This window comes from Stenella coeruleoalba, assembly GCF_951394435.1.
Source record: "Stenella coeruleoalba genome assembly, chromosome: 1".
NCBI classification, from domain to species: domain Eukaryota; kingdom Metazoa; phylum Chordata; class Mammalia; order Artiodactyla; family Delphinidae; genus Stenella; species Stenella coeruleoalba.
The window spans coordinates 64,499,479-64,511,766 of NC_137169.1; the positions used below are offsets into that span (position 1 = coordinate 64,499,479).

At 40.5% G+C, this 12,288-nt stretch overlaps 1 protein-coding gene across 1 annotated transcript in view; it reads left to right on the forward strand.

Annotated features, from left to right (window-relative positions):
- LOC307176132 (serine/threonine-protein kinase TNNI3K) overlaps nucleotides 1-11,711 on the forward strand; it is a gene marked incomplete at its 3' end in the record, with an annotated part of 278,258 nt that extends 266,547 nt beyond the window's left edge. The window contains exons 24-25 of the mRNA XM_079901938.1: nucleotides 8,404-8,483; nucleotides 11,635-11,711. Coding sequence (XP_079758064.1) covers nucleotides 8,404-8,483; nucleotides 11,635-11,711 — 157 coding nt within the window. The remainder of the gene's footprint in view (nucleotides 1-8,403; nucleotides 8,484-11,634) is intronic.
- Between the last annotated feature and the right edge of the window lie 577 nt (nucleotides 11,712-12,288).

Genomic DNA, 12,288 nt, shown 5'->3' on the forward strand with positions numbered 1-12,288 from the left:
AAGGGAGCTGAGACCTTGGATATTTGCCTAATGGCTCAAACAGAGCCATGACCCATTGCCAAGTCTTTCAGTCCTTTTATAGCCTGGGGACATTTGCCATTGAAAGAAAGCTGATGGGTTTGATTTTCCTGAAAGAGATACTTTGCACTGACCTCTGGCCCCATTAGATACTTTGGTCATTGCCCATTCACTGTAATGGGTGCAATAAATTTGTTTTAATTTAGGACATTATCCCGTAGGGAATATTGACAAAGACAAAACAATGTTTTGAAAAGAGCCAGGATGAAATCATGAATAAATAAATATGTTGAATTTAGCTGATAAATTAACAAAGGTTTATTCATAAGAGTCTGACTAGACTATTTCAAAGTTAGGCCAAAGGTGATTCCATTTCTAATAGAAATGTCGTCTTTCTCTTTAGGCCAGAGGAAATGTGTGCATCATAGAAAGACATTGCAAAGTGTAGAAAGGCATTTATCCCTTCTGACAGATCTGTTTTAAATAGATCTGTTTTCAGCTAAATGCCAAAAACAGCCCGATGAGTCTCGTAGCCTTTTCTACAGCAGGGCATTTATTTTCTTTGTGTAAATACCTTCATTAGGGATCTCAGCAGGCTGTTTCTCCACCTTTTCTTTGTATGAGTCCTTTAGAGTAGTGTCAAAGCACTGAAATTCTGGTTAAGTATTACCTGTCTGTGTTTCCTTTTGAGTGAAAGAAATGACTCCTAACTTGGATATATTCCTCTTGAGGAAGGGGATAAGGGTGCATATGGCACTGATCCTTACGCTAATATTCTTACACAGGTAACATCATTCGGACAGACAGCAGAAGGAGCCAATAAACCACAAAGCATATTTGCAAAGCTGTGAGGCCTTGGATGGTGTTGTTTTATGCAAAGTCCAAATGGCTAAATCTTCCAGGTTACAGGTAGCCCGAGAGCATTTTTAGCTGCATAAAAACTAATTGGAACAACTTGAATGGAAGAACATTTTGCCTGAAGTCTTTAACCACGCTGGTAACCTAATCGTTTTCTGTTCAACTTAGGGCAGTTTTAGGAAAATGAATCCATGCATGCAGCTTAGGAAACCTTACACAAGCCAGAGAGTTCGGGAGAATCATAAAAATCTCATTTAGAAAGTTTGGTGTGTGTGTCTCATGTTTTGACATCACTGCTCAGGGACAGGAAAGCCGTAGTTAGATAGGGGAAAGTATAATTTTTTAAAAGGTCTAACAAAGCAAGACAAAAGAAAGCTGATTCTGGTTTCTCTATGATGAGGAGGAATATTTCTCCATGAGGAATTTATTGATCATCTTTATATGCAAAGGATCCAAAACTTTGTAACTCATGACTACTTCAGTGAGCTCTCCACATGGTAACACACCAACAGTTTGACATGTGCTGCTGTTAACTGAAGTGTATTTTAGAAGAAAAAGCGTGGACTGGAAGTCTGAAGACCTTTTGATCAAGTTCTGGTTCTGCCTCTTGCTAGCTCTGTAAGTTTATACAGGTTATTCAAACTTCTTGAGCCTGACTTTCCACCTGCATGGAATGAATACTTTCTCAGACACCTCATGGAGGTTTTGGAAAAATTCTTTAAGCTAGTCAATAGAAAAGTATATGCAAGCTATAAAGCCCTCTGCAAATACAAGAAATTATTTTTATATCACTATGATAGGATAATGCTCTAGGTCATTTTATTTTTATTTGGTTGTTTTAAGTTCACCCTTGCGTGTAGACTACATGCATTTGCTGTAATTCACCAAATCAAAATCCCCAGCTCTGTAAAAGCCACACTTGGAAGAACATGATAAAAACAGTTTCGTTTGGACTGTATGCCCATCTGAAGTCTTCTTTGGAATGTAATTCAGTCAGAAGAAATTATGGCACTAGTAAATATTCTGAGAATTCATGAAATTCCACAGCCCAAACCATGATTCACTGCTTCAGTACCAAAAGCATTTGGAAGCCACAACACTGGCTGCTTCTGAGGCTCTAAATGGGGCCACGTGCACTCACTGTGGCACGGCCTGCTCCCACCACTCAGGAGAGATGGCACTCAAATTCCCCGGAGTCTCTTCAAACAGTATTTTTCTTCCTTCCTCGTGGACCTTCCTTAACAATGTACCTTTCCTTCCTCGTGGACCTTCCTTAACAATATACCTTTCTGGATTAAGAGATGACATAGTGTTTTAGGGTTTTTCTCCACCCCTCAGGCATTCAACATGAGTATTCTACAAATTTATCTTATATAAAAACTTTGTGAATCAGCGCTGAATTTTCCAGTACCAGCCTTAAACAACCTGTCATTCAAATCCTTAAGGATGGGTTTATGTGAAAGTGATTTCTCCACACTTGCCTTTGCTTCATCTTAGATGGCAGTGTGGTTCTTCCTTTGAAAAAATCACTAAGGGAGATGGTTCCTTCAGGCAACTAGCATGGTTCAGTTACTATATCAAATGAAACGTCTATAGACAAAAAGCTACAGGGCTTCCCTGGTGGTGCAGTGGTTGAGAGTCCGCCTGCCGATGCAGGGGACACGGGCTTGTGCCCCGGGTCTGGGAAGATCCCACATGCCGCAGAGCGGCTGGGCCCGTGAGCCATGGCCGCTGAGCCTGCGCGTTCGGAGCCTGTGCTCTGCAAAAAAAAAAAAAAGCTACAAACACCAGCCTGAGTAGCAGCAGTAATGTGTAGCCAGGTATGCTGTGGCATGTGTGTGGGACTCAGGCATTCAGCCCTGGCCAAACGTCAGACAGTGCAGATAAGGCAGATAAAAATCTTCTGCCTAAGTGGGAACTGTGTAATCTCACTCTGTCTTTCCAACACATCGGAACTAGTTTCACAAAGTCTACGTGGTTCCCAAAATCCTTCTAAAGCATCATAGAATGTAAGAAATAGAGGTCATGTGACCTCCAGGTGGATACTTGGATTCCTCTGTAGCACCCTGCGCTACCAGATGCTCCAGACATAGCTTGAATACGTCCAGGGATGGGATGGTACCTCCTTCTAGAACATCTCAATCTATGTTTGGACAATTCTAATTTTAGGAAATGTGGTATTTTGTTTTAACTATTCCCAATGTCTAAGGCTCTACTTAACCTGTGGGGAATGTCACCTGAGGTCTGTATTGGTTCTGAATATTCAACCAGTGGCAATCCCATCTACCCACTTGTCATCTGGCACAGATCTCCCCTTGTTACTTACAAAGCAATCAGGAGAAACTCTGCCCATTATCTGAATCTAGCTCTATGTTCTAACCTATGGATTTCCCCTTTAAATTTATCCTTACCAAAAAGAAATAAAGCAAATCTAGCATGATTTTTTTCTTACTAAAGCCATGCTAGCTTCTAGTAATCAGAACTTTTTTAAAATGTACAGAAAAACTCTGTTTTAATATTCCTTTTGGGAGTTTTGCCCATATGTGCATTAACCCACCAGTTTAGCTTGTAAACTAACTCCTGCCTTGAAGAATTGAAGCTATATTTGGGTATATTCTATCTGCTAGTACTTTTCCCATTCTTCACAGTTCCTCTGTATCTTACGTATATATTGATTTACTTCTCATTGGATAATATTTTTGCTCAACGTGCTTGTCATGAGTGTCACTATCTCTGCATTCATTTCAGCCAACATAGCCTCATATTTTAGTTTTGAATGTCCTTGTTGTCTCTGCTCAGGGTACATGAGTGACTGCAAACAGGCTATTTTGTGCTGACAAGCCATAGTCAGAATGGTGTACAGACACAAAAATACAAATTGCACGTTTTGGATTTGGTTTTGAACTGGCCTCATTAGCAGCCAATCTACTAGGTAGTCTATACCCATAAAGCATTGATTGAGAAGCAAAAAATAATTTCTGAATTTTGGTTCTGCTCTTCATGCTGGATAAATTATTCATTCCCTAGTGTACCTTTATAAGAGAAAATAGCTGATGATTATGCTTACCTTTACAGATACATCACAGAGCTAATATGAACTATTTAGCCTAAAATAACTGAAACATTTTTAACACTAAAATCAGATATATTAATATAATGTTGTAGTATGCAAAAACTAACCTAAAGACTATCTTGTTCTCTTTAAAAGAGAAAGTTTCATTCCATTCCCATAAAAGGTATACATAAAATTACATTATAATATTATATATCATTCATATATATGCCTATATATGATATATATTATCCTTTTAGCATAAAGAAAGCTACCTAGGTGACCAGGAGTATGAAACACTGAAAAATTGAGTGTTTTCCTTACCTGCCATTAGTTCACATTTACTTTCACTGAATTCATGGGGCAGCTGCATCCTGGAAATGCCTATTTTCACTGACCACAACTTCAGCAAACGGAGGTCCCGGTGTGTCTCTTAAACTCTGGGCTTCTGTGAAACTCCTGGTGAAGTCTGGATACCCGTGGGTTGAGGTAAACTAGTTCCACTGATCAGGGTCTGGTTTCTTCTGCTTTGTTTGACTTGGGTGTGCTTAGCTTCCATCTGTCTGTCATCCTAGAATAGCAGCCAGAGACAGCCTGTGTGTTATCTCTTGGGCAGGAAGTTTAAGTCCCCTGGCATGAATTGCATTCAGCAACTAAATAAATAAGATACCTTGGAGATGGGCTTTTATTCATAGGAAACCAGATAGCCTTTTTGATGATAAAATATTTATTCCCTATTATCCTCTTGTTGCCAGGACTACTGCTTATGGCCCATTTCTTAAGAGGAGCTAGAGTGATAAAGAGGTTATAGGAATTAGTAGGGTAATTTTTATTTTCAAGAATATCCTGAATGATACTATATTGCCCAGAACTGAGTGTGATTTGTCATTTAATGTTGATTGAGATCACACCATGTCCCACTTTAAGTCAATACTTCTTCTTTTTAATCATTGTTTTCCTCTAAGAAACAACATCTTCACTTTATAGCTTAAGAAAGTGACCAAACGTAGTCACTTTTAAGGCCGCTAAATGAATTAATCAATGTGAATTCATGTAAGTGTTCAGAAAAATCTAACTACTCAAAATGAACATTTTGTGATAACTTAACTTTATTTAACACAATTTTATTATTTTAACTATTTACAAAGTACCAGCTAAGTCCTATTGGAGACCCAAAGGTGTTAGGGTCTCTAACCTGCAGGAGCATTCTGTTTAGTAGGGTATTAGTATACAAATACAGATCATTCTACACCAAGGCAGACTCTGATAAGCACTGTGCTAGGAGTACAAAGTACTAGAAGGATATGGAATTCTGACTGGGAGTATCCAAGAGGACTTTGAGGAAATGCTGTCTTTGAGTTGGAACTTGACAAATAACAAAAGTAGGTAACATTTATTGAGTGCTTCCTAAATGTCAGCACCGTTCAAAGTACTTTAAACGTATTAATTCCTTTAATTCTCTTGATTAACATTATAAGCTAAGTCTGTCATAATTCCCATTTTACAGTTGTACAAACTGAGGCACAGAACAGTTAAATAATTTGCCAAAGGTCATAGAGCTAGTAAGTGATGGAGTGAAGTTTCAAATTCAAGGAGTCTTGCACCCGAATGCTTACTGTCATTCTTAACCATAACACCATACTCCTTCCTGTCAGGGAAAAATAAGATGTCACCAAGCAGATTCACAGCAGCAGCTCAGCCACAACCATGGAGAAGGGAAAATTCAGGAATGTTTGGAAAGGCCAAAGTTTATTAGTGTGGCTTGAATGTGGAGAAACAAAAGATGGATTTAGGAATTGTAGACTATAAGATATACACAGAATGCAAGGAGGTTTGGATTGCAGCAGGTTGGATTTGCAGGTCTGGCCTGAGGAACAGCAGTGGGGAGCAGGGAAGTGCCTGGTCAGATTTTTGTCAGAGGAAGACCTTGTGGAGAGGAGGATTGAGTGACTGAAGAGAAGGACATCCTTTAGGGATCTATTAATTAAATCATTAAAAAAACAATTTTTGAGCTTCTCCTATGTGCCAAGCACTGTTCTGAGTGCTGAGCATATAGCAAGGAATAAGGGAGATAAGATACACAAGGCTTCCAATTTCATTGTTTGAAAGAATATGGAAATAAATGGATGAATAAGCAAGATAATTTTATATAGTCCTGAAAGAAAGAAATAAGTCAATGTGATATAACAGAAAGCGACCATTGACAGGGGAATGGCCACTTTGGAATGGTGGTCAGGAAAGGCCTCTCTGAGCAGGTGACATTCCAACTGAGGCCTGAATGACAGAGGAGCCAGTCATGGGGAAGGAAGGGGAAGGGTTCAGCAAAACAGGATTTGGGTTTATGAAGAAAAGCAGAATTAACAAATGCAAAAGCTCTGGATTGGGAAAGAGATTGGAAGGTTCAAAGGACAGAAAGAATGCCAAAAGAAGTGCTTAGCAGAGATGGGGAGGGATACAAGGCGAGGTTGGAGAGTTAAGCTGGGCCAGCGCCTTGTAGGTTAGGGTAAAGTATTTGTGTTTTATTTTAAATGAACTGGGAAGCAATTGGAAGGTTTTAAGTATGTTTTAAGTAGGTGAATGGCTTACTCTGTTTTATATTTTGAAAAGATCACTCTGGGTTATATATGGAGAATGGATTATAAGGGGACAGAAGTGAAAGCAGGAAAATCAATTAGGAGGCAAATTGCAGAGGTCCAGAAAAGAAAGAGATTATATGGCCTAGACCTTGAAGGAGGAGAGGTGGATGGATTAGGGTTACATTTTGGAGGCAAAGTTAAAAAGATTTGGATTAGGTGCAAGATATGGGAAAAAGAAAGGTACCGATGATGACTCCAAGAATTTTGAACCCACTGAATGGTGTGGTGCCTGTAATGAGCTAGAGAGAACTCTAGAGAGTTCTCTAGAGAACAGGGGGAGTTACGAGTTCTGCTATGGACATGTGGGGCTGTTCGGGGGGTAACTAGGTCGCCTCTTTGAGGATGCTAAAATATGGATGAGAGAGGTGGATACCACAGGAATTACAGTTATACCATTAACTGACAAATGTGACTAGATGTCAGGGCGAGGGCTTTGATAACTTCAGGTTTGAGTCTGAAAAGGTAGAAAGGAAGAGATCCCATTAACCAACATGATAGAGTAGGAGAGGTTTGGCAAAGAGAAGGCTTAATGAAAGCCAGGAACCATGAGGAAATTCCCATTTGAATAGTGGACAAAGGTACAGACTTTAGAATCTGAAAGACTTGGGTTTGCATCCTAGGTGAGCCGTTTACCAAAACCGTGTAACAAGTTACCTGGTTGCCTCAGCCTCCGTTTCTAATCTAGAAAATGAGAGAAATGATTTGGTAATGATAAGATAGTGATAAAGAGTAAATGACGGGCTTCCCTGGTGGCGCAGTGGTTGAGAGTCCGCCTGCCGATGTAGGGGACATGGGTTCGTGCCCCAGTCCGGGAAGATCCCACATGCCGTGGAGCAGCTGGGCCCGTGAGCCATGGACACTGAGGCTGTGCGTCCGGAGCCTGTGCTCCGCAACAGGAGAGGCCACAGCAGTGAGAGGCCCGCGTACCGCCAAAAAAAAAAGAGTAAATGAAATTATATATGTAAATGCTTAATACATAGGAATCATGCAATAAATACTATTATCACTGTCTCTTATAATTACTATTATAATAACAATATAAAAATAGCAATAACTGTTGGGATGTGTTTTATTTCTGTTGATTATTACTAAGATAATAATGTTCTGACTATTAGTTCCTTTTAAGCAAGGCTTGTAAGAATATTAATCCAGATTTGATATTCAACTCTTTTTTTTTGCTATATTTAATCATCAAAACAAATTACAGGGGCTTCCCTAGTGGCACAGTGGTTGAGAATCTGCCTGCTAATGCAGGGGACACGGGTTCGAGCCCTGGTCTGGGAGGATCCCACATGCCGCGGACCAACTGGGCCCGTGAGCCACGGCTACTGAGACTGCGCGACTGGAGCCCGTGCTCTGCAACAAGAGAGGCCGTGATAGTGAGAGGCCCTCGCACCGCGATGAAGAGTGGCCCCTGCTTGCCACAACTGGAGAAAGCCCTCGCACAGAAACGAAGACCCAACACAGCAAAAATAAATAAATTAATTAATAAACTCCTACCCCCAACATCTTAAAAACAAACAAAACCAAATTACATATTATTTATGTACTTTTCCCAATTTACAGATCAATGCACTAAGGCTCAGAAAGGGTACCATGTGTAAGATTACACAGCAAGGAATTGGAGCCTACCTGGAAGAGCCAGGACTCACGCCTAGATCTGACATGCTCCAAATAATCCTGAACTCTTTCCCAACAAATCACCAGTACGATAAAAATACCATTGTACCACTTTGCCAGTTCTCTGGGATCTATGCTGAGTGAATAAATTCTGTTTTATAAAAATGTTATTAGCAAATCACCACCGTGGTTTTCACAGTGTCTCATGGAATTTTCCAGTGCTGGACAATGTGCCTCTCAAGGCCTGTCTTTGGAGGACATGAAGAAAAGTCTTCAGTTCTCACCCATTGACAAATATGGTAAGTATACAGATTCGTCAGATTGACTAAGGAAACTACCCCTAGGAAGGCGATGTCTGTTTGATAATGAGGGAGAAAGTATTCTATTTTGTAATAAGTAGAGATGAAGGGTACTTTAAAAATATTATATCATAAAAGTGCAAACTTTGCTCTTGTAAGTCTTGTATAAGTCTACAGTTACCTTTGCATTTAATAATGTGTGCATAAGTGTGTAAGTGTATGTGGAAGTATATGGGAGTGTGTGTGCCCGTGGGAAAAAGTACAGCTCTTTTTTGAAAATAATCTCCTGCATCTCGTGACATTCCAAACACCTTGTTTCCACCTTATTGAGTCTACTACCTTGAAGTCCCATATTGTGCAGGTATAGGGAGGAGGAGAAAACTCCTCCCTACAGGAGGAGATGAATTTCCACAATTACATCATATCTTTGCTAAAAAGGAGTGTTTTCTCTTTAGCAAGTGCCGGAGGGTAAAATGTGAACCCAGCTATTCGCTCAAAAAGCTGGAGAGGAGGTGAGGGTATCACTGATGGGATCTGTTTTGCACAGGACTATTTTAGAAAGAATTAATAAAGCTCTTTGAAATAGTTAACATAGCTCTGTGCTCGCCCCTGGAAGCCAGAGGATAGGCAGCACCCCTTATCAGCTGCCATATAAATGTGCCAGGCCTGTGATGTCCTTTCTCCCACCTCTAAGCCTGAGAAGCTCTATATTTAATTGGAATTTTAGTACAATGGGCTCATTTATTCATGGGAACTTCCTTTGACAATATGGAGGACTGAAAAAATGTATGTCAGTTAAAGAGAACAGATTTATTCCAAGGACTGGGTCTGTGGGAGAATAAATTCGGTGGTGTGTGCCTGGTTCTGTGATATAGATGGCAATAGACCCTGCAGCTTTAGAATCCTCACCAATGCACCTCGGCTGCAGAGTATCATACCTAAGGCAATAGGAAGCCTCTAAGAAACGAAGAAGAAAATTGTTCCGGATAGATTCGACAAACTACTTGGGAACACTAAAGAAAGGAAACTTTGTGCTTCCGACTCCCAGTACGTGTCTAGAATGCAGTCGAGTGCTTTTTATCATCAGCTTTACAACATAATTGGCCAATCCAGTAACGGGGGAAAATGTGCTCTAAGTGTCACATCATCACATTTTTTATAGATATAATATCGTTTTTTCAAACCTTTACAGATGTGACTGCACAACCACAAAATAGAGGGCACCCTTTGAAATGTGTGCTTTGACCAAAAGTCTTTTCTTTCATGGTGGAGTTTCAAGATGAAGCATTTCTTAACGATCTGTTTCTTAAAGGGATAAGACGTTGAGCAGAATTCCTCAAAATGAAGTTAGACAAAAGTGATGCAATGATTTTAAAAAGTAGGGTTTTCCTATGCATATATTGTACCCGGGGTAGAAGAAGACATTAGCATGTTTGAATGGAGTGACAGTCCCAATAGACAAAAAAGATATATTCAATATCTCCCACTAGGAACATCACATCGTATAAGAAAGAACTCTTTAATTGCCCTCCATTTCTACTTCATAAACTAGTTGTGGTATAACAGCAACTTTATGAACTGTTTCTTCCCCACCCACAGAACAGGGCTAGAGAATGAAGATAAAATTAAGTACCTAGCTGTACTTGAGACCTTTCACCCTGAAGTAACAAAACATGTCGACATGGTTCAGTCTTTCCTTAAAGCCTGTGTTCAAATTTCATTTGGTCCCTCTTAAGCTGAGTGACTGCACAGAGTCTGTCCTTCAACTCTGGTGATGATGGTATCAATAATAAATGTCAGCATCCATGCCCTACTGATTTTGCTACCCGTCTCCGAAGGTGAACCCTCCCACACTGGAAGGATGGATGCTCCCAATCAGATTTCCGCTGGAGTCCTATGGAGAGAGAGGCATGCAGCATCATAGGCCAGAAAAAGCACATGTGGTACATTAAAAGGTTGATTATAGTAATGAAAGGATTACGTGCTTATTAAAGCATCTGTCTATGCCTGGGATGAAGTTGCAGTTTCAGTCTGGACAAGAGGAAATATCTTTGCTCTAAGGTGTAGATATTTAGTCCGCCCAGAATTAGGATTCAATAATGTGTATCCTGCTTCCCCTAACCTAATCTCAGCTGGCCAGGGCCAGCCCCACTAGCAGGAGAGGACTGGTCACAGCAGCACTGGCAGCAGTGGTGCTGCCTCTCGGGAGAGTATATGTGCTGCCTAAGAGATTTTGACAGAGACCTTTCTTATGAAAATAAATATGCCCATCGAACTGCATATTGCCAGAAGTCTTAATGAAAATGTGGATAGCTGAGTTGGTTCTGAAAACTCGGCTATCAAAGGGAAGCAAAAGCAACATTAGCTATTGACAAATGTGCCCATTTTCACAGAAACAATGGATGGTTTCCCTACTTGGAATGGAAAGGTAACTGCTTCCCTGCTCATATCCTGCATTCTCTAGGACTGTGGCCAGATTCTGAGGCACTAGCTCAATTCTCTGGACACACCCAGGGCTATTGTTTCAATGAGCATCAAATGCCACTAGTATTCAGACCTAAGCACTAAAAATTGGACTTTCAGATAGAAAAAAAAGAAAACAACCAGAGCCAACCTGTTATAGAGAATACTCTTTCCTTTTCTCTACTGCCATCTCCACCTCCCTTTTCAGCCATCAACGGCTTTGCACTCACTGTGTGTCAGACACTGTGCCACTTGTCTGTGCATTACCAGCCTTATGACCTCTCCCCTCTACAAATGAAGACACAGGCTCAGAAAGGTTAACAAAAGTCACAGAACTGGTAAGTAGTGGAGGCAGGGCTTAAACCCAGATTCGCCTGACCTGAAGCCCGTACTTTTAGCCATCATGATAAACCACCTTCCTGAACTGTACCCTTCTTTACTCCGAATTCAAAATGTCACCTGGCCAAACACCCATCGCTGATGTTCCTCTGGTCTCAGCTCTCTGTTTTCATTGTAAATTCTGCTTTTGTTTTACAATTGCTTGTCAGCAACTCGTGTCCAAACTCTCTGTTCACATGAGCCAGGAGAGGCTGCTGGGCAGCGTTGCACTGGCTGAGGCTGGCTAAGAGAAATGGGGAGATGGGCTGAAAGGCCGATGAGTAACAGCTGAACTTCTTTCCTGATGCAGGCTATGTGTCTGATCCCATGAGCCCGATGCATTTTCACTCTTGCCGGAATTGTGGCAGCTTTGAGGACAGCAGCTGAGAGCATTCCGCATTTACCTAAGGAGAGTCTTCCCCCAGACTGACAGCAACAATTCTAACCATGGCAGCCTTGCTTCCATTTATATTTTACCCTCTAAGGTCTCCTTAAATTGGCTTATTCATACTGGTCCTATTTAATTCCCCACCACAGGTTGGGCTCTGGATTTGTGGCTGAGGAATGAAATGCAAAAGAGCCAAAACAAAATTTATTTGAAGAATTGTTTTTAATTTTGTAAAGGAAAAAATAATTTTATGTTGTTGGTTGGAGATGGGGCCTTAGTCGTTGGTGGGGACTTAACAATTGTTATGTTTTCATAGACTGAATTAAGTAGACGTGTTTGAGAGTCATGTGTTTGATTTCTTAGAATATTGTTCATTTTCTTATCTCATTATGTTACTTAAAGTGTCCAGCCCTGTGATTAAAGGTTCTTTGGTGACATACAAAATCGACTCAGAAGTGTATTTCATTCCAACAAGACTTCTACTGAGTACACCTTTCTTTCAGATATATTGGTAAAAATACGTATTGATCTTCAGATCAAGAAGCTTGCAGAAATACAACACTTATTATTTGGCCT